Source organism: Apus apus, chromosome 7 (genome assembly GCF_020740795.1).
Source record: "Apus apus isolate bApuApu2 chromosome 7, bApuApu2.pri.cur, whole genome shotgun sequence".
Taxonomy (NCBI): Eukaryota; Metazoa; Chordata; class Aves; order Apodiformes; family Apodidae; genus Apus; species Apus apus.
In genome coordinates this window covers 28,093,345-28,119,020 of record NC_067288.1, presented here as the reverse complement: position 1 = coordinate 28,119,020, position 25,676 = coordinate 28,093,345, and the positions used below count along the sequence as shown (strand labels likewise).

The following is a 25,676-nucleotide window of genomic DNA, read 5'->3' as shown; positions in this document are numbered from 1 at the left end:
TACCCCAAATTGCAAGAAGAAAATCAGAAGATTTTCTCCCCTTTCCAAAGATTCTGGAGACTAAACTACCAAAAGATGAAACGGGGAAGAACTGCACATTCTTTTTTCATTTTGGATAGACCAATTGTTTTAATTCCTTTTTACCACAGAGGAGAAAAATGCAGGGAGAGTAAATGAAGAGGAAAATAGGGAAGTCAACGTTCTTTGAAGCAGTAACATATGGTGACCAGGCATGAGAGATGGAGATTATAAATCCTTCCTTGATAGAATTACCTAAAGATTAAATTCAAGGGGCTTGAGTTTTTAAAACCACAGTAGAATCTAGCAAATTAACCTGTATGGTTACAAATTTTGCAATTACCTTCACTTCCAGTGCTTCTTTTAAAGGTTCAGTGTACTAAGAATTTTCATACGAGTAGAAGTGTGGTCGACAGAAAGCATGAAAACATTTACTCCACAAGTCCCTCAAAATCAAGCTCCAGCTTGCACCCGTTGCCCCTTGTCCTGTCACTGGACATCACTAAGAGCATGGCTCCATCCTCCTGACACTCAGCCTTTATGTATTTATAAACATTGATGAGGTCACCCCTCAGTCTCCTCTTGTCCAAGCTGAAGACACCCAGCTCCCTCAGCCTTTTCTCATAAGGGAGATGTTCAACTCCCTTCATCATCTTTGTGGCTCTGTGCTGGACTCTTTCCAGCAGTTCCCTGTCCTTCCTGAACTGAGGGGCTCAGAATTGGACACAATATTCTAGATGTGGCCTCACCAGGGCAAAATAGAGGGGGAGGAGAACCTCTCTGGACCTCCTAACCACACCCCTTCTAATACACCCCAGGATGCCATTTGCTTTCTTGGCCACAAGGGCACATTGCTGGCTCATGGTCATCCTCCTGTCCACCAGGATCCCCAGGTCCCTTTCCCCTACAGGTCAGTCCCCAACCCATACTGGTACATGGGGCTGTTCTTTCCCAGATGCAAGACTCTACACTTGCCCTTGTTGAATTTCATTAAATTTCAATAAAATACGAATTAAAAGATATAAAGGATAAAATGCTGCTCCTGCACAAAGTCATTGGTGTAGTATAGTAAGGGAAACGAGACAGGAGGTTCACTGGTGCTTGCCTCTTTGTTGTGAGGAGACACTTATTTAGGGATAGCAAAGGACAGAGGAAAAGCTCTCCAGTGTCCCAGCCATCATGACCAACTGCCCAAAAAAGTGAAGTGTCTCACATACACTTGTGACTGGGTTCATCAAACAGTGATAACTAGCTAAGTTATATGATCTTGGAATAATCATCCTCCAAGGTGTGTCTGAAGCAGATAATGATTGCATGCCCCGGGACAGTAAAGGAGTGTGAGAGTGACAGCATCCACCAGAGCCACACGCTTACCCCTAAGGAAATACCATCCCATTCCAATGCATTTCTTAACCATTATGCTAAACAAAGCCCAACTCGGATCAGTATATAATGTTACCACAGTTTTAGGTCCTCCCCATATGACTGTCAAAATCAGGATAACGACCCATCTTTTTTTTCCTCTACTGAAAAGAGCTGCCCTGGTATATTCTGAGGATCCTTGCGTGTCCAGGCTTTCTGAGTGAAGAGGAGCCTCCTGGAGCAGTGTCCCTGACTTGCCTGCCCCATGCTCAAATCCCCACATTGACAGAAAACACCAAGCTTTCCAAGCTGTCCTAAAGATGCCTGAGTTTTAGAAAATGGAGAACAGCCAACCCATGAAAACCAAAGAGCTTTTAAGCATTCTGATTTTTGACATTGAGTGGAAATGTCCAAAAATCATTCTGAGAAATGTGACCAGTCCCCGGGACAAACACAGTAAGAATTCCCCTTCAAAAAAACAAACATAAGGAAAGAGGTTATTGGTAAAAAAACCCACAGTTACTATTAGACTGAGGAAATAAAGAGCTTTGCAAAGCACAGTAATTAAGCACAAACCATCTGTTAGAGGACAGGTAATAACCTCTACGATTTGCAAATATTACAACAATGCTGAATGTTTGCAGCAGCACCTCTAAGAAAGGTTTGTTCTGGAAGATGTGTCACAAAAACAAATGTAAGAGAAGGCTACTGAACTGCCGTGCCAGACAGGCATTTATGCCTCCCTGCCCCCACTAAGACATTTTCTCAGTTCCTTGTTTCTTAAGCCCATGTCTCTGAATTATTTTAAAAATATTTCTACCTATTTACTGCCTGGTACAACGAATGTTGCCATAGATGGCACCTCTTTTATGGCAATCTGCTGAACACACAAAGCCAGAACACTTGGCGGGTGGTTTCTTCACACTGCAGAGCTGTTGTGGCATCCTGGACAGGATTCGGGCCTCGCCTGGCTCCCACTGATCACCACAGGCAGTATGATGGAAAGAAACATGCTACCAGTGCCCAGTGGGATGTATCATAGCAGTAGTTTCCAACCTGCTTTCCCCTTTTCTGTTTCAGAGCTATCCCAGGGAAGCACATGGGCTTGACCTGTAACTTAGTGAAACACAAGGAAACTCTCCTGCTGACAAGCCAAACCCTTGGAACCAGACCTTACACAAACAGCTGCTGGAGCACTGGAAAAGGCAGAGGCTGTGTTTGGGAAACCAGATTCCTTATGCAGTGCTGAGCCACTGGGCTGCAACTGGTATTTATTCCTTTTCTTTATGTTCTGGTGTTAACTTACTTGATTCAAGCAGAAATGGGGAGCATAAGGACCCCATGAAGTCCAGCTCCCCAAAGCCACACTAAGCCCTTAGAGAGGAGTTAACTGCAGGAAGACCCACAGAACCTGCACTGTACTTAAGACAAGCCAAAAAGCATTCCCACAGCCAAAGAGGCAGGTACCTCCTGACATTTCCTAACAGTTAAACACCAAAAACTGTTTAAATTAAAAAGTCTGTGTCATGGTTGGTTCAAAGGATCTAGATTCAATGAAAAACATTCCTGGAGGAGTGTGCTCTGCAGACTGACATATGTACATATATATAAAATACACATATCTGTTCTGACATTATTGGATATGCTTCTGAACCATTTTTTATATAAGCTAAAGGTAAATGAATACACCAAAATTATATGAAAGCACATCACAGAAAATTTCACAGCATCTTTTTCTAGTGGTTATGAAGACAGAGTTAATAAAAGCAGTTTTGAGATGTTTAGTTATTGCGTAGTAGTAGAAAATATCTTAAACTTGAAATGAAATATCTATATACTTGAAGGCAGAACACTGACAGAAGAGTAAGAACTAAATATAAAGACCTGTCACCAAAAGTTGCTACAGAAATTACATTTATCAGAATAAGTTCTTACAAGGACTAGAATTACTAAATACAGGTATTTATATATATGTATTGTACTATGCTTGTTGCAATGGAATTAATTTTAATGGAAAAATTCTTATGAAAGGAAACTGCTCTTCCTGCTAACTCACACTGCACTGCAGAATATTCACTTTTGGAAACTTCACACATGGAAAAATGCCAAACATGGCCCAGTTCCTCAGCTTATATTGAGCTGTTTATTGATTCCAGTGAAACTGCACCAATTTAACTAGGTTGAGAAACTGACCTCTCAATTAAGAAAACACATTCAGAGAAGTTTTTTTTGTGCAAAATTTCATCTGCAAATACTCTGTGCCTGATGTTATAAAGAGAAGTGTATCCAGAGACCATCCTAAGAAACAACTGTGTCCAAGTGGATGCAGTGTACTGTTTAGTGTTCTGGTGTAGCACGAGGAGAGGACATGTCTTACCCTAGGGGAATTCCCAGGTGGGAAAACAGATACGATTTGGGGCATTCAGACTCTTCTTTGGGTTTCTGTTCACTGCTGTTGTTTCTATGAATGCAGCTAAGTCATGCTTTGGCTGATCCACTGAACATAAAAGCCTTACTTCTACTTTTACAGCTGTAAATGGACTGAATTAACATGAATAAACATGAAGTTCCACTCATCATAATTCTGCGTTCACTGTGGGCAAGACAAGAGGTAAAGGTGTGTAATTTTTTACTGCATAAATAGTGCTGTGTTGTTTCTTATGTTTAACATTCCTCAGTATGAAGGCAAATAGGACAAATACAGCTGAGATGAAAGTGTGCCCTCTTGCATGATCAGAGCCTCACCAAATTGCCTTTTTTTGTCTGCAAAATTACATGGCCTAACTTCATAGGGAGCAGCTTCTACCTGCATGGCCCTACAGTCAAAAGCCAAATGAATCTTCAACACACCTCAAAAACATTATGGAGTTAAAAAGAGGGTGGGGAGAAAGCGATGCTGGCTCGTCTGGTTGTGCAGAAGGTACAAACTTTTCCACTTGAGATAAAGTCTGTGCAAGTGTCAAATGTCAAAGTGTGAAACACATTAAAACTGCAAAAAAGAAGTAAAAATCAGGTACTGCATACCTGTATAGATGCAAAATCCCCAGAAGCACAAGCTCCAAGAATAGCAGCACCCACCAAAACAGACTCCACTTCTTTGGACAGGACAACAGGCTTGCCTATAAATAAAGAAATAAATAATTAACAACAAAATGAAAAATAAATAAGTAATTTTAAAAAGAACTTGAAAACCATGTTCAGAACTCCATTCAGAGCTACAGCCTACTGTAGATTATGTAAATCTCTCTGCTCTGTGGTTCCAGGCTCCAAGAAAAATGCAGAATTTGAATACAACAATTTCAGCAAAATAATAATGCCGGGCATAAAGCACATAAAGAACAAACCCCCAAAGCTCTGACACTGGCTATTTCTCTCAAAGGGCTTGGTATAAACCTGTTCTTACCCACACCCTCCAAACCTACATGCCTGTTAAAAGTTGACCTCAAGGGGAAAAAAGGGTGGTTTCCTTTTTGTTTCTTTTGCAACAAGAAAAAAAAAAAAAAATTGTTTGAGTTTGTTTTTAAATATATAGCCAACAAAGTCAGTCTGGTTTTGCTGGAAGACATGAAAATATGACTAGTAAACTTTCACAAGCTATGTGTGAAATAATAAGAAAAATCTTGTCTTCCAAATTGTGCAAGATACTAAAAACCAAGATTAAAACGCTGGAAAAACAAACAAACAAACAAACAAATTCAATATGCATTTTGAAATAGAATTAAAAATTATTGTTTCATCCCCCATGGATACTATAATGAAAATATATTTTCCTTGTTTCACATGACATTTTCTAAGACCTGTATTACTCATGTAATAAAAGCAGGAAAAATACTGCTAAATAAATAAAAATTGCCCTATGTTCTTAATTCACCTTAAAAATTAAAAAAAAACCCAAACACTAGCATAAGTCTAAATACTTTTCTAGCTGCACTTTGGATGCTTATCCTCACTAAGCCAAAAAATTTAATATTCCAACAGTATTTGGCACGTGTCTAAATTTCCATTACTGAGATAATTTCATTCAGTGGATGATGATGCAAACACAGAGGAGGGAGGAGGGCTTCCTTCTGTGCACAGCCTCATGATGTTATGCCTCAAAAAATGCTGCTCCTGAGAGCCAGCTAAGATCAGAAGGAGCTGACATTTGGAAGAAGATCTAAAGTGAGCCATGAACAACTACAGAGGAAAAGACAAATACACACTTTTCAACAAGGGAAATAAAATTATTAATATAAGAAACAATAATTGATAAAAATTTCCTTACATTTTTCTGACCAAACAAATCTGCCTTAAAACCATCAGTGTAGGCTCAGTCACCTGAGCATTCCTCTGGTTCAGATGGACTCAGAACTTGGGTCAACTTGGGACAGAAAATCTAAAACTCAAGTTAACATCTATACAGCTCTTGGCCAGCATTTTTCAGCTGCTCTAAAATTTACTGCACATTTCCTGCATCATCCGAATGAATACAGAATTCTTACCAGGCAAACAAAAAAGATCAAGATACTTTTTAAGTGGCCTGCAAAATTATCCATTAGATGTCTGCGTGGCTGAGTCATGGGCATTTGCAGCTAACAATAATATATTCAGATTTTTTTCTTTCCAGGAAAGAATGGGGGATTGATCCTGGAATGTTAGTTATTTTATCTGATAGGCTCTAATGAGTTCAATACAACCGAGAGCATTTCAGTTCGATGAACTCTGACATCCCTTGTCAGTCACTGATTTTACAAATGGGGGAGAACTCCAGACTGCAAAAAGGCCTTTTTGTACTGAATTGTACTTGGCCATTAGTTACAGTCAAAGAACTTCTGATTACATTTTAATCAGAATACCTTTTCACAGATCTTTTATTGTGCATATCGTGACCCAGCCCCCCAGCTCCACACATAGCTGAAATTCACCTAAACCATCCCGGTTCTATAAGGAAAGGCACACACTTGACAACATCATTTTTCACAAACAGAAAGCACCACACTGACTAGAATGTATTTAGTGAATTTTAAGGTCAATAAGCACTATTTTTTGTTGTTGTTTTTCCATTTCTGTTTTCATCTCAGGTAAGTATATAAAATCTATTTTCATCTCTCCTCCTCCATCGAGGTTATGAAGTGGGGTTTGAAGTTTCTCTGAAGCCCTTTAATTTTGTTACATTTTCTACATTTTTTAAGTATTTTTAACTGACTCACAGGTGTGCCAAGATGTACAACACACACGTTAAAGGGAGACAAAAGACACCATGTAAGCCTAGTCCTTTTGTATTGAACCACATACCCAGGACCTTCCACCCACTTAGAATTCTACAAAACCAAATGGGACACCATGCAGGAGCCAGGATCCAGCAGTTGTCCCCAAAACTGCATTAATGATACAGACATGGAAGTAATTCAGAAAAAAATTGTTCATTATAATGGACAGAATGTCCAGCATAAGCAAGAAGTACCAGGAGAAGTCCAAGATAATTCAAACAGGATGAAGGTAACAGAGGTTTTGGTAAAACACACCTGATGCAAACCACGCTCACAAATGTACAGGGCATTATCCTCATGAAATTAACTTATTGTAATCTGACTTAATGGAATAATTTCTACACAACAGTTTGAATATTTTTTAAAAATCTGACAGTGACAAACATCTCTGACATGTAATTCATACACATTGTTTTTTAAAATTCCATTCAAAGTTTTAGTATTTATCCTATCACATTTTCTTTAAAGATCTGTAAGTCTAAGATCTACAGATTGGAGATCATGCTGGAGGTTTCTCCTGAATTGTTTCTCTCTTCAACAATATGAAGTATTGAGCTTTGTTTGCACCACATCTCTGTGTTAATACAAAAGTCTTTAAATTTCAGGAAATCCAGTCTTGCAGGAAGCAACATTTCATGACACACTTTTTGGCCAACCAGCAAAATACAGTTCTATATAAAGAAAGTATTTATTTTTCCAAAGACAAAGTATTTAACCACCTAAAATAAAGTAGTTTACACTTCTTTCCCCAGACTTCCTCTAACTTACCAGTAATGTCAGCATGCATCTGCACAAAGAGGGGGTTCTTGCTCAGCCCACCGCACAGAAACAGCGTGTTGATATCATGCCCTGCAGCCTGCATAGTTTCCAAAATATGTCTTGTTCCTAACTTCAAAAAGGGGGCAAAAAACAAAAAAACAACAGATGAGCAGAGGAAAACAGCCCCAAGAACAGATCTTATAGCACAGTTTGCTAAAAAGAATGATACTACTCACTGTCCCCACCAGTAACCTGAGGGCAGGGAACAGACCTCCAGGGTCTCTAGTAGCTTCCAGCCAGGAACAGAGATCTTAATTAAGAACTAGAAACATCAAATATACAGCACAAGGAATTGGGAAGTACATTGGCACAGCATAATGCACTAAGCATCCTGGGACTGGCTAAAGGAGTGAAGACACACCAGTATAGAGTAACACAGGGAAATGGGGCTTAGGGGAAGTACCATCAAGGGTGAAGACAAGTAGTATGAGAAGAGACAGAAACGGGCACCAGGAAAAACTGAGCGCAGTGATAAGCAGGTGTTTGCCAACAAGCACAGAAGAGTATGGGAAACATTTCCAAATTCAGTACTAGAACCTACATGGCAAAGATATCCCCACCAAAACAGAACAAAATAAAACGCAGCAAATAAAACCATGTGTTTTTCTGTCTTTTCAGCAAAAAGGAAAACCTGAAGAATTTTGTATTCGCTTAACTATTTCTCTTGGCCTTTGCCCTATGCAAAATAAAATCTTCTGTTTCATGTCTGGATTAACTGAAACATCTAAAATGTAGGCATATTTTTAAACTTTTCAGTTATACTCTCCATTCTGAGAAACTCAAATTAGAACAGCTGAGTGTTCTGCTTCACAAATGATGAAGGCAAAGGCTTTGCCATCTAAAAAAAAAAATCTCTTCTCTTTTTGTTTGCTTTGCTTGCCTCCAACAGTCAACCTTCTCCCTCCTTCCTCTCACAAGAACATTACCCATTTCTTTGACAAACCATTTGTCCAGAAATCATTCCCAGCTCTTTAAAATACCCTGGAAGTTAATTTTGAAGCTCTGACTTGACAAAATGCCAAATTCAAGCCAAAATATTGCCCTCTTTGTAGGTAGATTCCTCAGAAAACACAACCTGGTCAAAGTTTTCGCAAACCCTCGTTGAAGTTTTCTCCCTGGTCTGCTCAAGTTCACTGAGATGTCTGCAGCCTGCAATAAACGGCTCTTCAAGTGAAAACTACTGAAAATTGAAGCTAGCAGAGCTTCATCAGACTGGAGATGTTCACCATGAATGACTGGCACCATTCTGGATAGACCTTCAAGTATATTTTGGGTTTTCAGGCAAGCGGTTATAAGGAACTTTTGCAGCCGCAACAGCAGCTGCCTAAATCCATCGCTTCCCTATTGACACAGAGGGCTAATTTCCAAATTACACAGCCACAGTTTTAATTATGGAAAAATAAACTGCTCCAAAAAGAGTCTGTCTCCTAGAATGGGCTTGACGGCCACAATTATATCTCTGACCATGCTCTCATCAGTTGAACTGTCGCGTTCCATTTTGCAATGAATAGCTTAAAGGATATTCTCTTGCACTGCTCCTGAAGTTCAAATTTATTAACAACTTCTCTCATGACATACACATGTCAAAGACCCTGAGAAAGAACATGCTGTGAAAATTATTTTGTGTTTACCTGCCTGGAAAACTGTATTCACATAGCAATTTAAACTAAAGCCAGACTTCACTGGGGGGGGGGGGGGAACTAATTTAATCCTGGATTGGTGAAAATGCAAATTGAGGGGCTTCAAATGCAAATTTTATCTAAAAAGAAAAAAGCGTCTCCTGCTGAAAAGAAAACTAGAGATTAACATTCTGTGGGCAGGCCCACACTTTTTACAAGTTTTTTACTTAGGTTTAAAGTCTATCTTGCACCCATTTAAGACAGTGAATGATACAGGATTGAGGCTGTCCTGACAAGGACTGTTTCCCTCAACAAAAGTGAAGCTAAAATTGGGCATGAGAGAATATGGGAGGAAAATGAAATGTCCTAGGTATCATACTAGCAGTAAATATATCAAGTCAAAACCAAGTCTACTCTGTCTGCTTTTTAGTTACTGTTTCAATAGTGTTTTAAGAAAAATGAATTTCCATTAACTTTCAATGAAAACTACATATGGCCTTTTATATTGAATGGCACAATCGGTGCAATTAGCTATCAAAAAGATACACAGATGCTGAATTCAGTGGTCAGCACAGTGTTTGGATCTTACAAGAAAATTTGAGTTGTGTCATATAACTAGATAATAGGTGACTTTCCCAGGATTTCCAGCAGAGAACATTTCCACTTCGTTAACACGACATAATAATGGAGCACCTGTTCCATACTGGAAAGTTTCTTTCAGGGGGCAGTATCAGTGGCCAGCATTGTCTAAACTCTCCTAGACATTCTTATTTAAATGGTGGGATTATACTGAAGCATCAGGTATAACTGGGCTACATTCATCTCAGAAAGGATCAAAACTCCCAACAATGAATACCAGGCTGGGGTTAAGTTCTTGTTATTTGCTGAAGAGGAAGGGTTAACACATAAGATGTACAATTTGCAGTAAATCTACAGCAGCCACCCACCCTCTCTATCCCAGATGGCTGACCCAGCCTAGCAAAGTTGTTGTTTAACCAGGAGAGGAGCTTGGAAGTTTTCCAGCTGAACAAAGTTTTGTCAGGAAACCTCCCCAATTCATCAAAATGTTAATGTTTTGCAAAAACACCTCTAGTTTAACAAACTTTTTTTTTTTTTTAATATATAGATCACAACAAAGTTGTCAAAGGAATGCTGATTTGGGTCACCAAATGCCCAGGGATAGCACGCCCCATTGACTATACCCTGCACCAGGGCTTCAAAACAACTTCTTTAACCCAGGTTTTCACTTCAAAATAGAACTTCTTGTGAACTGGAAATCCTGAGTTGCAGAGAAAATGAGAGCAGAAAGAAAAGTATTCCTGTAAAACTACCCATCTCTGCATGCTAGCAAACATGGAGGACATTTCCATAGAGATGGCCCCCCTGTCTGCTCTACAGACACAGCCTCGGGCTGGAAAAGCTGCACCCGAGGCATCTGCTTCCCTTGCAACAGGGAAAGCAAGGGAGAAACGGGGCTGGCTGTGGGGTCCATAGCACTAGGGACTGAATCACAGCCCCGCTCCGACTCGCTGTGGTACAGGGCTCTGACTCATCTAACGGGCAAGCAGGGAAAATCCATGGATTCAGGAACAATCTGAAGCTGAGGTATTTTAGGGGAGTGCAAGTTCCTTCATACAATTGCCAAAGTGTGGGGTTTTTTTCCACTCTCTCAGCTTCCCTCTAGACAGCCCATGATGTGAATGAACACTGCCCCACATAGTTGCAGCCTCTTTGCTCACATCTGCACTAGAGGCAAAAGCTCCATTTAAAGAATTGCCATCAGGAGAATACATTTGAGGGAAACATTTTCTCCACAGACTGTCGATTATCCTACAGTCAGGAGTAGTCACCAGTGTAGGTAAATAATATCTTGCTCCTTTAAGAAGCCCATTAAGTGAATTTCATCTATTATTAGAAATCTGTTTAGCAGGAGGGCATGATCAGCCTGCCACAGAACACGAGACAATTCATTTATTCTTTTATGCTCTATAAATGGCTTACAGCAATGGCTTGAATCGTGGCCAAGTAGATAAGGGCAAGTTCATCCAGACCCCGAGACAATGTCAGTCCAACAACCTGTGCAAAGATCAAAAAGAAAAGGTACAAATCCAGCCAAAGCAAAGTGCTATTATTTTCTATGGTTTCTTGTTGTAACAAGTTTTAAGTGCTAATTCTGAGCCCTGTTTTTGTGAAGTGTACACATAGTGTTATGTTAAACATGTTATTCCTGATCTGGGGAAGAACCACATAAATTGTTCTTGCCCTTGCAAAGAAATAAAGAAGGAACAGCATGTTGTATGGGATTAGAGATAGATCAACTCTGACAGTTTTATGTTATGACTCAGATACTGCTCGTGAATGTATTTAATGTAATAATATGAAAATGCTATTACATAAAAATAACTTTTTAAAAGCATTTCTCCCCCTCCCTTCCAAGCACCCTAACACTTAAACACAATTAATAATTAAAGACTATATCTTAACCTCCTTTACTCTGACATAAATCAATACTGCACTGTAGTTACTCTGGATTAATATCAGCAAAGGCAAGACCTGAATGCAGCCATAATTGTGGCTGAAAAAATCTGTTGCTACTACCAATACTTGCAAACAGCCATCATACCAAGGAAATTCTGATTCTTTCAGCATCTAATTCTTTCATAAAATAATACAGGTATTAGTAGGACCCAAAAATATATAAGCCTTTTTTTTTTCTTAATGTTTCCCTCATTTGTAGTTTAAAATGTGTTGCAGTGCTTACAGCAATCCTGTCCTTCTTCAGCCTCAAATACAGCAAATTTTGGTGCTGGTACCTTGAGATGTTCCCTTCAAGGACAATATGCCATTTTGAAGGAAATTTTTGCATTAATCACCAGGCATCTTGATATCATCAGATGTTACCCTTAAGATAATCTTGTTAAAATTCTGCACAGTAACATCCTGGCTTGTCAGACCTAGCTGATCTACCACCATCAAGTTCAGTGAAGAGAAACACCCAAACATTTAAAAATAGGCTGAAAATCTCCCCAGCAGAGTCCTCTGGTGACTTTCCAAAAGCTGATCTTTCTGGTCCCATATTGCAACGCTCTGAAAATTTCTTTGTACAGAAGTTCCAAAAGTAGCAATCTTAAAACCACAAGCCAGAATCAGATCAGATTTACCTTTCAACAAAGATGTATGAAACACCGTGGTTGCGTATTTCCAATCATGGGAGCATTTTTAACAATAAGCAGAGGAGTTTTCAGTTTCTGTTGAAATTTACTACCCAACAACTCTAATACAGTACATTTACTCAATATGTTTAATCAAGCAATCTCTCATAATATTTCATTCCTTTCTCAGACAGGCATACCCAAACTTGTGCTGAAATTCATTGCAACAGATACAAAATTCAGCAGACAGGTGAGTTAACAACAGCAAGTGCTGCTCTGATGTGGGATTCCTAAGCAAGATACTGGGACACACACGACACTCGTCAGATTTTTAGAAAAGTGGCTGTAGGAATATCTCAACTACAACAATCTCTGGTTTTCTACTGAAACATTAGCATACTTTGACATGCAACAAGAAACCCAAATCCTATGGGATAGTTTACATAGCTAAGGAGGAGTACACTCAAAATTGAAAAAAGCTCCTTCCAAACTTTTTTTCCCTTTTTTTTTTCCTTTTTTTTTTTTTTTCTTTTTTACCCTGTATTGACCTTTTTGCAAAGACAGGCTGTTTCTTACCATGCCCTTTAGTGTCAGATCTGTTAAGGGAGATCTGTTACCATGGAAATCTGGCCAAACATGTAAATCAACAGTGAGGAAACCCACAGGCAAAGATTTCTTAATCAGATCCAGGTGACTGTTCAAGCATGTATATATATTGTGAGCACTAGAAGAAAAACAAGTTGGAAAAAGAGTGGGGGAGGTTATTCATCAAACATAAAACATTTGCACTACTATCAAATGCAGAAACCCCACCAAAGAATGCCAGATCCCAAATTTCAAACAAAGGGGGAGAAAGGCAAAAACCAAGTGAGGCCATGGCACGGCTAGGCGCGGGCAGGGGGAACATCTGCCTGCACCTCCCTGCCACCAGCCACCTGAATCCCTCTGTTTCACAGGACGAGGGGAGATAACAGCAGTTTGTGATCTTGAGTTTGTACGTTGACTCCTACTAGGCCCTAGACAAGCCAGAGCTGTTTGAAATTTTGGGGGGTGATGATGCTTGTTTCTAACAGAAAGGTGCTGAAGCTGTGAAAGGGAAAGCTAGAGAAAAGAAAGCTGAGCGAGAGCAACAAGGAGGACTCCAGACAGAAAGGAAAATCAAATTCCTTTACAAATGTTTAAAAATCTCTGATTAATCAACAGCAATGAACTTACAGCTTTCCTTTTTTAAACCATAATTATTTCAGTGTGTTATGAATAAAATGCAGCAGTAAGGGTGGAGGAGAGAAAGCAAGTGACTGCTATTTTAGGGAGGAGCCGAACATGGGCCTAAATATCATTGTATCTAAGTTCAGATACTACACCCAACTCCACAATATCCAACAGACTTTTTCCTGGACCAAGAGTAATGTTAGGCCTAATGGTGAATTCTTCAGTGCTTTGGCTTGCAATGACTCTAGTGACATTCCTTTTAAAAAATGTTGCAATTAGCCTCAGAATATTTTTTTCAAACACTCATCCTATCATCAACAGATTCATATATATTTTTCAACTCCTCGGAAATCTCCAAGCGGGGCATTTAATTCTAGACATGTGGGTCAAGAATAGCATCTAACCCTAATTACAATTGATTAGTCATTGTCTCATCCACTGTAGGCCCAAACAGTGATATTCATTTAGCCTCTACATGTATATTCAATCACGCACTAATGAGATCCCTAAGGGAATTTGGCATATGCTTTACTAGTTTGACTTCTGACCTGCTAGCAGCTGTATATTTATACTTTGCATTCAACCATACAGCTGCATGTTTTTTCAATTATACCTTACCATGTGCATGCTATCAGAGTGTATCATTCAAAATGAACTACACTTGGAAGACATTAAAATAACTAATTCACATCATTATTCACGTACTTTAAAGTGTACTTTATGTGTCTTCCTGGACCTGAATTATGATAATTTTGAGGTCACAATCATTTTTTTCCCTCTTGTTGTAAAAGTGGCCCTGTTTTCTACATCCCTAAGGACTGCACAATAAGCAGTACATGCAAAGGACAAAGTCATTTCATTTCCAGTCTTAATCATGGCTTGACTGCTGGGAAGGAAAAGAAAGGAAAGCTGCACTCAACCACAGACCTACCAGACATCCCAGCTTCTATCTGGTCTCCATCCTGGTTGATTACCCTCTCAAGGATTAGCCACTGGTGCAGCTCTGACAGAACACAAGGACTGTACAAAAGAGGCCGAAGTTCAGCCAAATATTCTTAAGACCCACATAGCCTTGGAATTTTGGAGGGACTCCCTCCCCCCCCTTTTTTTTTTTACATATAGATATGGGTTCAAGGCACTACATGGGGAGTGAGTGGCAAAATCCTTCACACACTCGCCAGTCCCAGTTTTTGCCATGTTTCCATTATACACAGTATTATGCCATCAGCTCTCTGGAGCTTTTTCTGCCCAGTTCTTTTGTGTCCAGCTGTATCTGACTTGCAGAGTTGAGCACAAGCTTTTGCTATTAAAGAGGAACTATGTTGCAAGTGGAGAATAAGAAATCAATGCAAGTTCGCCCACGATTATGCCTGTATTAAGGACATAACTGCAGAAAGCAACAAGAAGTTGGTATTTCATCTGTTCAGGAAGCCTGGAATATCCAAGCAGGAACCTTTAAGGAAAAAATATTTAAAGTGTTAGATGTCTAAATCTTAAAAAAAAAAAAAAAAGGCTCTAAAGGAACAGAGAACTGTCACATACTCTTACTATGTTCTGCTAGGAGGATCCCAAAATTGCTGATAGATAAGGTGAGGGTCACTACACCACTTTTTTTTCAGGAGCCCTCTCTTTAGATGGGGAAATGGCACTGAGAAATGAAGGAAGGGAAATCCTGTCCTAAAACTTAGCACATCACAAAGCACCAAAAAGCACATCATCTTTGCTGTAAACACTTGGTGCTTTTTTTCCTCTGCAAGACTAGAAACTGTAATTCTAGGAAACAGAAGCATTTAAACTTTTAAGCATAAATGGTCATATTATTTCTGGTTTTTATTTCCTACACTAGGCTACCTTATAGGATTTAATAGATCAGTGCCAGACAGATGTCAGACCTACACAGTATCTATCAGAATATTTTCCAGTATGAAGACAGGCTGACAGAGTTGGGGCTGTTCAGCCTGGAGAAGAGAAGGCTCTGGAGAGACCTTAGAGCACCTTCCAGTGCCTGAAGGGGCTACAGGAAAGCTGGGGAGGGGCTTTTCACCAGAGAGGGCAGTGATAGGAGAAGGGATAATGGTTTTAAACTGAAAGAGAGGAGATTGAGGTTAGACATCAGGAAGAAATTCTACACCATGAAGGCAGTAAGGTGCTGGAATAGGTTGTCCAGGGAGGTGTGGAAGCCCCCTCACTGGAGGTGTTCAAGGCCGGGCTGGATGAGGCTTGTGCAGCCTGGTCTGGTGGGAGGTGTCCCTGCTCATAGCAGGGGGCTTGGAACTTGATGATCTTTAAGGTCCCTTCCAACCTTAACCATTCTGTGACTCTGCGATTGAATACCGGAAGTGCTACATCCACAGCAATTTCTGCAACTCACTGCACGAAAAAAACTGAGGTTTGTTGCTCACAGAGTATGCCAGTTAGTTAGACCAGATGCTAAATTTACAGCTGTCCAGAAAATCCTCATGTAATTCAACCCTCTCCACTTCCAGTAAAAGAAGGGAGAAGAAAACATAGGAGTAGGTCTGGGAGGGTTACAAAAGACTGGTCTTCAGCACAAGTGGTCAGTAGGAGCTGGTCTCTGGCAAGTCTGTCTAAGCCACTTGCACCCTAACAAGTTACCACAAATGATTGAAATGGTGATAAATGCAGCCTGCAAACTCTTGCTCCTGGTACAGGAAAATCAGCAGAAGTCTGCCTCATGAAGCTTCTGAGATGAGCTGCTCAGCAGGCAGTTTGCCATTGCTGAACCTACTTATTAGCAGTGTTGGGAGCCTGGGAGAAAGGACAGACAGGCCTTGGAAGGGAGAAGTAGGTGATAGGCAGCAGCAATAAGAGGCATGGGTCTGTGACCTCAGATGTTTTTTTCTAATGATCCAACATGCTTTTTGTCACTAGAAAACCAGCCTAAGTCTTCACAGTACTGCACCTAGCATGGGAAGTAAACATAATGTGCAATTGCACACGTAAGGATAGAATTCTCATTTGGTTTTCTTTCTATGACAATTTGCCATGGCTGAACAGACACAAACTCCTTCAGCCACGTATGGAATCCACTAAAGAAAATAAACCAGATTCTCTGAAATATTCTGCTGAGATTTCCAGGCAAATAATTTATCATCATCACCAACAATCCCCCTAAATAAGACATTATGTTCTTATTAAGTATATGACTTAGGAAGCAATAAGAGACTTGTTTACTGAATTTATAGCTATCCAAACATTTCATTAGGACAGTGATATCTGGAAAGCATTATAAAACTACTATTGAGCAAGTTACCTTTATGAAACATAACCATCCTTAATAAAATATTATAATGCTTTTAATCAGTGCTGTCCTCCACAGTTTTATTAATTGCAGGAGACTCAAATCCAAAGTTATGATACTACACACTGGGCTAACATGGAGTTCTATTCCTGACATTCTGAATTTAGGCTACTATTCACAATCTAAGCTTTTTGCACTATGAAATGAGTTGGGGTCAGTCAGTTCAGTATCAGACATAGTACAGACAAGTTGGCCACTGAATACTCATTTTTCCAACACACACACAGACAAAAGGCTTATCCTGATGTTACAAACTAAACTTTGTTTTCTCCTTGTGCTTCATATGGGGCACCAGAAAAAATGGCCTGAAAGCCAAAATTTGGAAAAAAAACAACCCTAGATCAATCCTTATTCCAAACACACACAGATGCATTTATTGCCTGATTTCCTTTTTTGAAAGAACAACAGAGAGAATTCTAGGAAGCATGAATCTATTCCATATTGAATGAAGTCCAATATGTTTCTGGGAATCCTGGTCAAGTTCTTAATAAACAAGTAGGACATGGGGCACCATAAAGCATGGAAGGATCATCCAGAGAAACCAGGTAGCTTTATTACCCCAGGGAGGACTGAAAATAACTATAACTGCATGTGCTTAAGACATCTGTCAGGACTGACCTTTGGCTTTTAGATCAGAGTGATAAATTGAAGATAAAATGCCAAGTTTGCCATTTTTTTCTTTAATATAAGGATGAAAAAGAAATTAAAAGAGAACCAAATTTTCATCCAATGCACCTAAGTGTTCAGCTATGATCTCTCTGGGAGTGATGTGAACCATCTCAAAAGGAATCTGAGCCAAAAAAACTTGAGAAAGTCCAGATCTGACAGAAGTGTCTGGACTGTCTTCATCCACTTCTAAAGCAGACCAAGCTGAAATTCCACATCACACACAACCTCCTGCTCGAGGAATCCTGGAATTACCTTCAATTCACTCCTACATCTTAAATTTTCTCTGAAAATTCATCTGGGGATTCTCTGTTCTATTTGTGCTGCCATGCAGCACTTTTTTCATCCAGTGGCTATACCTTCCTTTAGATGACTGTTCTGAAAATATTAATATATTCCTAATTAAGCTATGTCTCATCCTTGGAGCTTAATAGTGTCACCTACAAATTAAGACGCATCATGAGCCAAAGGAATAAAGGTTTGCTGAGCAGAGCTGATGCTATGGTATCAAGAAATACCCTGGGCTGGATAGAAAAGAAGTTGAAAAGCAGAAAGTTAATATCATCACTTGGCTAAGCCAAAGGTATCTGAGGGGAGTTTAAAGCTTTCCTCTTTCAGCCATCACTTGGCCAACCTTTGTAAATACTTCCAACTCAGTATCAGAGTGTTAATTCCTCTGTTTCAGGATAAGGATATAGCAGTGTGTCATCAGTTTGTAAGGCAAGTGTGTGATGAAGGAATAAGAACAGTGACCTGGCTGCAGCTTTTGATTGTAGCTCTGGGAAAGCGACATGGCCTCGGACCACGTGATCTATCTGAAAAAAAGGAAAACAACACTTTTTAAACTATTATAGCTTAAAAATTTGGTCCTGGAAAGGGTAATGCAATGTCATAACTCTGAAAAGATGAGAGAGCTTCTAAATTACTCATGAGGTGTTAAGTCCTAGTCCTAGTGAAGCCAATGGCAAAACTCCCACTGACATTGCAGGATTTGAGATTTGGCTTTAAAACAGTCAGAAAAACCAACCAACACTGCACCAAAACCAGACAAAATGCTAAGCACGCAGCTTCTCTGTCAGGAGAGCAAGCTGAAAGGATGACTTTCTTCCTGTCCAAACTATCTGAGAGCATGTCCTCTAGACTTTCCCATTCCTTTTCTTTCATACCCTCATTTGAATTCTACCAGAAGCATCTTGTTGGCCCAAATCCCCACATCTTTCTATATCACAGAGTTATTATAAAACACAAGGTGTGTTGTCATCCTGATAGATGCTCCATATGTTCACTGCAGGAAACAAAATGTATACCCTGGCAAGCAATTATTGCTATAAAAAAAGATCAATACAGGCTCTATCTATACTGAATGTATAAATCATCTGGTCCTTTCACTTCACAGTAGCTACCATTACTCACAAAATAAAGTATCAGGTAGAATAACATGGGCTTTTAAAACAGTAATTCAGCAGCTTTTGTGGCTTTCTGATACTATCCCATCAGACGTGAGAGTGAATGCTAAGGAGGCAAAACCAGAGCTACCCAAGAGCACTGAGTATATTTCGCAACACCTATTTGGCAGCAAACCACAGGAGTTTTTTAACAGCATGAATCTAGTCCTTAAGCAGTGCAGGAAAACACAGAATGAAGCATACATATCTGAACATAGCAATAAAAACAACACTTGCCTCTTCTGAGATTTGAATCCAAGACAAAACTCAAGCACGTGCATGCATTAGAAACAAAACTCAGGCCTGGATTTTGCAATATTGAATAATCTCTTTAGAACACAGAAGCAGTTCATGAATTAAAAAATAAATGTATAAATAAGTATCACATATACTGGTCTGCTTTGAAACCACTTTACTTGGAAATGTGATAAAAATTATGAAGATATTTAAATGCCCTTAATTCAAGACATGGCCTCCTGAGGGTTGCATTTAGAAACTCTTTTCTGCTCTTCTTTATGTTACAGTTTGTAATAATGACATGACATCCTTTTGTCTCTGTTGTGCACTATCTTCCTATAAATTTTGAAAACTCAGTGCAAAAGCCCATTTAATACACAAACAAGCTTTTTCAAAACAAGCCAAGCTCTTACTTCTCCATTTACAGTCTATTTGAACCAGTTTTCAAAATCCAGCTGTATCAATAAAACATTAATTAAGAGATTTTTAAAGGGATGTGTATCAGTTTTACTTTTAAGAAGTTCAACAGCCTGTTCAAATTTCATTAAAAGAATTCACCTTTGGGCATAGATCAAGCAATGAAAAGAATCCCCAAACATGCCCATTTTTTCATTTTCAGAAAGCCTGAAGTATCAGAAAGCAGGATCTTAAATACTCTACAGCTTTCAAGTTACAAAGATAACGAATCCTCCACACCAGTGTGCACGTACCCTCTTATCTCCTATGACTCCCTCTGTGTTTCCTGCACATAAAACCTCAAGAAGTTCACATTAGATTGATTAAGTAAGACATAAGAACGATTTAGTAAGACAGCTTCCCTAATATACCTACCAGTGCTTAGAGCTGACTTTCCCCATGGGTCCTAACAAGGCCATACATTTTTTGGAGCAATTTCTTTAATGACTCAGGAACGACTTATTCTCTAGTACTAGAATGGAAAAGATTTTAAAAATCATCTTTCTGAAATGCCCTGACTCTCACAGTACATTTTAAGCGTGGAACCACCTTGAGCCAACAGGAAACACTGACTTGCTGGATCCTCTCTAGAGCTTAGTTAAGTTTCTTCACCTGCTTTGTATTAAGTGCACAGAGACCATTCCTCTCAGAAGTGTTCTTACAAAGAAATGTACAGATTTGCCATTTTCCTTTGGTTCTAGCCGCATCTTGACCTGAAAAATTTAAAGCATAAACTTCCCAGCTGCTGCAAGAGAGCTTTAGCTGGGAGGCTGAGCATGGGCTGGAGAGAGGATGGGAAGCAGAGGCTGCAGGAGAGGAAGAGGAATGACCCTCCCACCAAAGGTGTGACACTGCAGAGAGGAATGTCAGATTCATGTGGGCAAGAAGAGAGCACAGGAGGAAACAGCACCTAACACTTAAGAGTGTGTAGGAGATCCCTGATCCAGGAGTGGTTCTGTTTCTCCTTCAGTGCCTCTTTCATATAAAATGCATAAATGCAGTGATGCCCAAACCCACTACTTCCTGGACACTACTCAGATCACCAGGCTTTTAGAAAGGCGGGTGGTGCTAGGTCTGAGCAAGACAGCAGTTATGCCTGAAGTTTGTCAAAGACCAAATGCACCTGCAGGTTTTGTGAGCTAACAGAGGACACTCCCAGGACTGGGCCCATCTCCTGGAGTTTCTGAAGAGGAGCTGGGCACGTCTCCCCTTGGGGCAGTCAGTATTTTTACAAATTGAGCAGGGAGACACGCAAGGAACTTTAGAAGCTTCCAGGGTTAAGCAGCCACTAAGGTCTTGCTAACATTTTTGGACTCAAGCCCAAGCACTGTTTCACACATCCAAGTTTTCTTTAAATTTAAAATCAGTGTTTTAGTTCAGACTGCCTTCCTGTAATTAAGAAAATTAATTTTTAGATCATCCAGTCTGGTTTTAATTTTATTGCCAAATTAAATTAACCTAATACAGTTAGACTCTTTGCACTCAAGAAAAGAACTGAGGTGACAAGATATGCAGCATCTATCTAGGCAGGGTATCATGTTAATATATTACTATTCTGTCCATACAACACATCTTTCACTAATGCCCATCAGTGTGTACAATTGTTCTATGTAACACAATATGTATTATTTTCTTAATCTCAAAGTCTATCTTAGCCTCCTGCTAAAGTACAGAGTGAGAGCCTATTTGCCTGTAAAATAATAACAATCATCACCATCACCATCAAAGGAAGATATGCCCTTAGTTCACTGTCCCACATATAATCTCCTATCAGTATGCAAATGAACAGCTTGTGAGACAACAATCAACTAAATTGTCTATTGCTTTCAGCAGCATGGTATCTGCTGTGATCCCCAGGAGCTGCTGGGCAGAGCTCTGGCTCAACTGACAGTGAAGCTCTCCCGAATGACAGCAGTTATAGCAGACTTCCCATCTTGGAGTCTGCTTGGGTCTCCAAACACTTACCAGTTTTCCTGTAGCACTTTGACCACCCTCATTCAACCACAATCCAGGTACCATTGCAGAGAAATATGGTCCCCAAACACCAGGCACAAAAATGGGTGTTTCACTGACCTGGAAGAGCAAAAGAAATGAACAGTTGGACACAACACCGCTTGACTGTCACCAGAAAATACAGCCAATGTAATCAGCAACTGGTTTTCAGAGTTAAGAATCGAGAGGGAACCCTGCTAATAGAGGACAGTGAGGTCCCCCAAAAACTGCCATCAGCTCCTGAGGCTTGCAGTGGAACCCAAAGCTCCAGAGCTCTCACAAGCACTCTCAGGAAGAGTTACCTGCCTTGGGTGGAAGCTGCAAACCTAGGCTGGACAAAAAGGGATTTGTTTTAGTCAACAGGAAACTTTTGCCTTTGTAAACATTAGATTCTGCCCCTTGGTTAGGCTCAGCTTTACACAAGCCACTCCTTCCTTCACACCTGTGAATCTGTTCATTGAAGCAGATATGTAAGCACTACCTTCCAGAAACTGAGCAGGACTGTATTTTACTGCTTGGTACAAATACACCCCCCACACCTACTGTGCTGTCCTGCTCCTATGCAATATTTCAGTGGTTAGACCACTCAGGATGTGGGAGACACTGCTTCATTTCCCTTCTCTGCTTCAGAAGATGCAAATTACCACTTCTGGAGGGTGGAGGGCATTTTCCTTCCTCTTATAAAGCTGTTCCATTTTCAATAGACTAGACAGACTTTCTAGACTTCGCTTCTGGTCCAGAAAGCAAGCACAAGGAGGTACCACTATCTAGTCTAGCGAGTCAGGCACAGCAGCCAAAGGGCACTAGAGCAATGGAATTGGGTCCTAGTACTTGCTACAAGACTAGTTATGTATTCTGCACTGGTTGAACACAGGTAATTCTTGTAGCAGGGGCTGGAGACAATAGGTCATCCATCCCCTGGCAGTCCACCTGATTCTCTTGGAAGCATGATTCACATCTTTCTTCCAGGAACAACAGGTACATACATTCGAGGTATACTCAGCTATGATTTCACTGGGTGAAGTCCTCCACCATCACATCATACATGATTGCACTTCCCACTAGTCCCTGCTAAAGGGAAGGCTAATCTCCTTCCAAGAGAAGGAAACCTAAGAATTCCCTAACAAAAGAAGTCTGTATGTTTGCAATGCTGGAACAGCAAAAAAAGAAAGGTCCTAGTCAATGGGACAAGATCTTTCTTGTATTTAGACCTTGCTCTTCATTAGCAAAATCTATACCTATCAAAGAATGCTTCAGGCGTGCTATTGATTCCAGTAAGGCCCAGATTTCATATCAAAATACTGTTGAGGATGAGTAATTAAAAATTCAGTCCTGCTCCTGTTAAATTTGTTTAATACTCTCCTTATATTTAAACAGGCCAAACTTTAAAGACAGTTTTTGCTAGCAACTAGGGAATATGCTCCAAGAAGCAGTTTACTGGCATTTGTGCATCACACATGTTTAGTAAATACACCAGCAGGGAGGTTTCTGCACAAACAATAGTCTGCTCAAGCCATAAACTTGCATTACAGCTGACTGTTGTCATGAAGTTAAGTAGGAAAACAAAACAATGAAAACTGGTTTCTCAAAATACATCACTGGAGCTTCAAGCAATTCTGATTTCTCTTAGGAACGCATCTAATACAAAAGTCTTGCTCAGTTCTCCCCTGTCAGTTCTGAGGTGCTGAGTTCCTTTCACTGAAGATGTGTGTGCATGCACATGTGTCTGTATAACATTTTGGCAGCCTAAACCCATTGAAGGGGGCAAGAATAGCTGCACTGAATTTAAGAAGGCATTTATGACTCCAAGCAGACAAAGCTACGTCAAAAACACTGCAAAGACATTTGGTTTTGTTTTGTTTTCTCTTAAAACTACAAATTAATACAGCTTTGAGTTTTCAGCACTTCTATGGGGCAAGCCTTCTTTTACAATTTCAATAACAGAATGAAGTGCAACGGAAAGCAAATCCTAAAATAAGCTGATTTTTAGGCCAATTCCACATTACTGACCTTACTGAAAACACAGCAAAAGGTCAAAATTCCTGGTTAGTATCTGCTCTGAACCAGTGATGGGAGCATGCCGAGAGCCTAAGCATCCTTGTCTCATTCCCATTCTATAGCTGTGGACACCACATGTTTCTACAGGTGGGAAGGAACATTTAGGGCAGAAAGGGCCCGAGTTTTTGAAACCTCATCTCAAAATATTTTTCAAGCAGCAAACTTTGCAGTATTCTGTACTCTACTGTGATTTCTGAAGGAGGAATCTAGCTACACCAGATGTATCAAGTTTACAATCCAACTGCTATGTAATCTGAAGAAATCAAATCACCTAAGGATATTAAAAGCACCAAAATATTTTCTGAAATCACAGGAAGTTCTAAACATTGAGAAGGATGATGTAATTAAACAAAAAAAAAAAAAAAAAAAAAAAAGTAAAAAAATATTTGTTATGCCATTAATCCACAGCTTACCAAATTACCCTATATGCCTGGTAACTAAGAAGTTTAGACTGATTAAAAGACTAAACTCTCCCCGGAGCCAGTACTTCTGGACTAGTATTTTGGACACCCACAGGAATTCGTCAGGACAGGGTATTTCTGTGCTGGCTCTTCTCAGATTACACCAAGGCTCTCCTATCATCTTACTGCTGAGGTGCCGTTTGTACACATTCCAGCAAACTTTCAGCACATCAATAGAGCAAACGAGGGAGCTGTGTCACCACACTGATGAACACAGGCAGTGGGGTACTAGGTTATCTTTTTCTTCCTGCTGTGGGAACTTTTAACTGTGATGAAGAACACTGGCTCCCATGCTGGGCTTCACTGGTACCACATATGGCATCATCAGATCTCCTCTTTCCTCCTTCCACTTAAAGAGTTTAATTCACATTTTGCAGACTCTGGATTTTGATGCACGTGAAAAGTGAGAGAACTGGGAAATAACATACTCCACAAAACAGACACACAAGCTTTGAGCATCAACAGGGTGAACATTCTTCTGTAGATACATGCATCAGAAAGAGCAAATGGTTTCCATTTCTCCTCCTTGAAACAATCTGGCCGATGCTGAAGTTTTTCAAGCCACGGAGCAGCTGGCATTCATATTTTCATAATAAAAAGTCCTAATTCTGTTTGGGTTTACATACCACCCAATCCCACTAAGACACATGACTAGACATTAGCGTAAGGCTGGAGAAACAGTGCAAAGTTTGCCACAGAACCCAGAAGATAAGCAGAGTTTGCCAGACTTGGAGCTATTTTTGTTACACTAATACCATGTCCTTTTCCTAGTTTCCTATTGCCTTCAGACATTCTTATGATGATATAGGAGGACCAATGTGGTTTCATTATTTATTTTTTTCCTTTAATGAGCTTAAAGAAAACCCTTAATCTTTTTATTAGAAAAACAGCATCTGTTTTAGATCTATGGGCAATTGATTTTTATTTTTAAAGCAAATACGAGATGTCATCCTTCTTTGAAAGTTAAAATACGAAATCGAAGGGAGCCTCAGAATTTCTGCCTTCTATTTAACTAGAATTCATCCTGTGACACACTCCTATTGGGAGGCATATTCATGTTTATTATTTTTTCAAATATAGTGAAACTGAAACACAGAGGGGATATCCTCTGGTAGACATTAGAATGATCTCTGAACGACTGCAACAGGAATTTGAAGATGCGAGATAAGAATCTGAACCTATGGACACTTTGAGGCATAAGCAGCATCTAGAAATATTTCAGTTGAACATATTCACATGGAGACTACTGCCCTCATCCATGATGATGTTCACTTGCAGAACTCTTATATTCAGACAAAGAATTCCACCTCAGTTATTCTGTTTGCAAATGGGGAAGAATCCTTTTGTGCAGGAAAATGTCACCTTTCCATGTCCCCCCAACACACACATTCCTACTTGCCCAGCCCATCATTTCAGATGAGATGAGCATTAAGCAGTTCCAAAATTCTTGTTTATTTGAAGGGAAAAAGAGTTCAACACCTTCACAAGTGAGAAGAAGAAGAAAAAAAAACCTTCTGTCTGGGAGGATTTAACCTCAGTGTGTGCTTTATAAAATATCACACTAATATGTAAGATATGTAAACATTATAGAGCAATCAGAAACCAGTG

At 39.8% G+C, this 25,676-nt stretch overlaps 1 protein-coding gene across 11 annotated transcripts in view; it reads right to left on the bottom strand.

The window, feature by feature from the left end:
* The window catches only part of FGGY (FGGY carbohydrate kinase domain containing), a 280,748-nt gene that overhangs the window by 23,746 nt on the left and 231,326 nt on the right, over positions 1-25,676 (bottom strand). For 10 of the 11 annotated variants that reach the window (XM_051625113.1, XM_051625120.1, XM_051625116.1 and 7 more), the window contains 6 exons: positions 21,523-21,630; positions 18,173-18,234; positions 12,796-12,943; positions 11,069-11,143; positions 7,398-7,518; positions 4,405-4,499 (listed from right to left, as the gene is read on the bottom strand). In XM_051625113.1, the coding sequence (XP_051481073.1) occupies positions 4,405-4,499; positions 7,398-7,518; positions 11,069-11,143; positions 12,796-12,943; positions 18,173-18,234; positions 21,523-21,630 (609 nt within the window). Of the gene's footprint in view, positions 1-4,404; positions 4,500-7,397; positions 7,519-11,068; positions 11,144-12,795; positions 12,944-18,172; positions 18,235-21,522; positions 21,631-25,676 lie in introns of those variants that run through there. The other variant, XM_051625121.1, reaches the window with a different exon arrangement.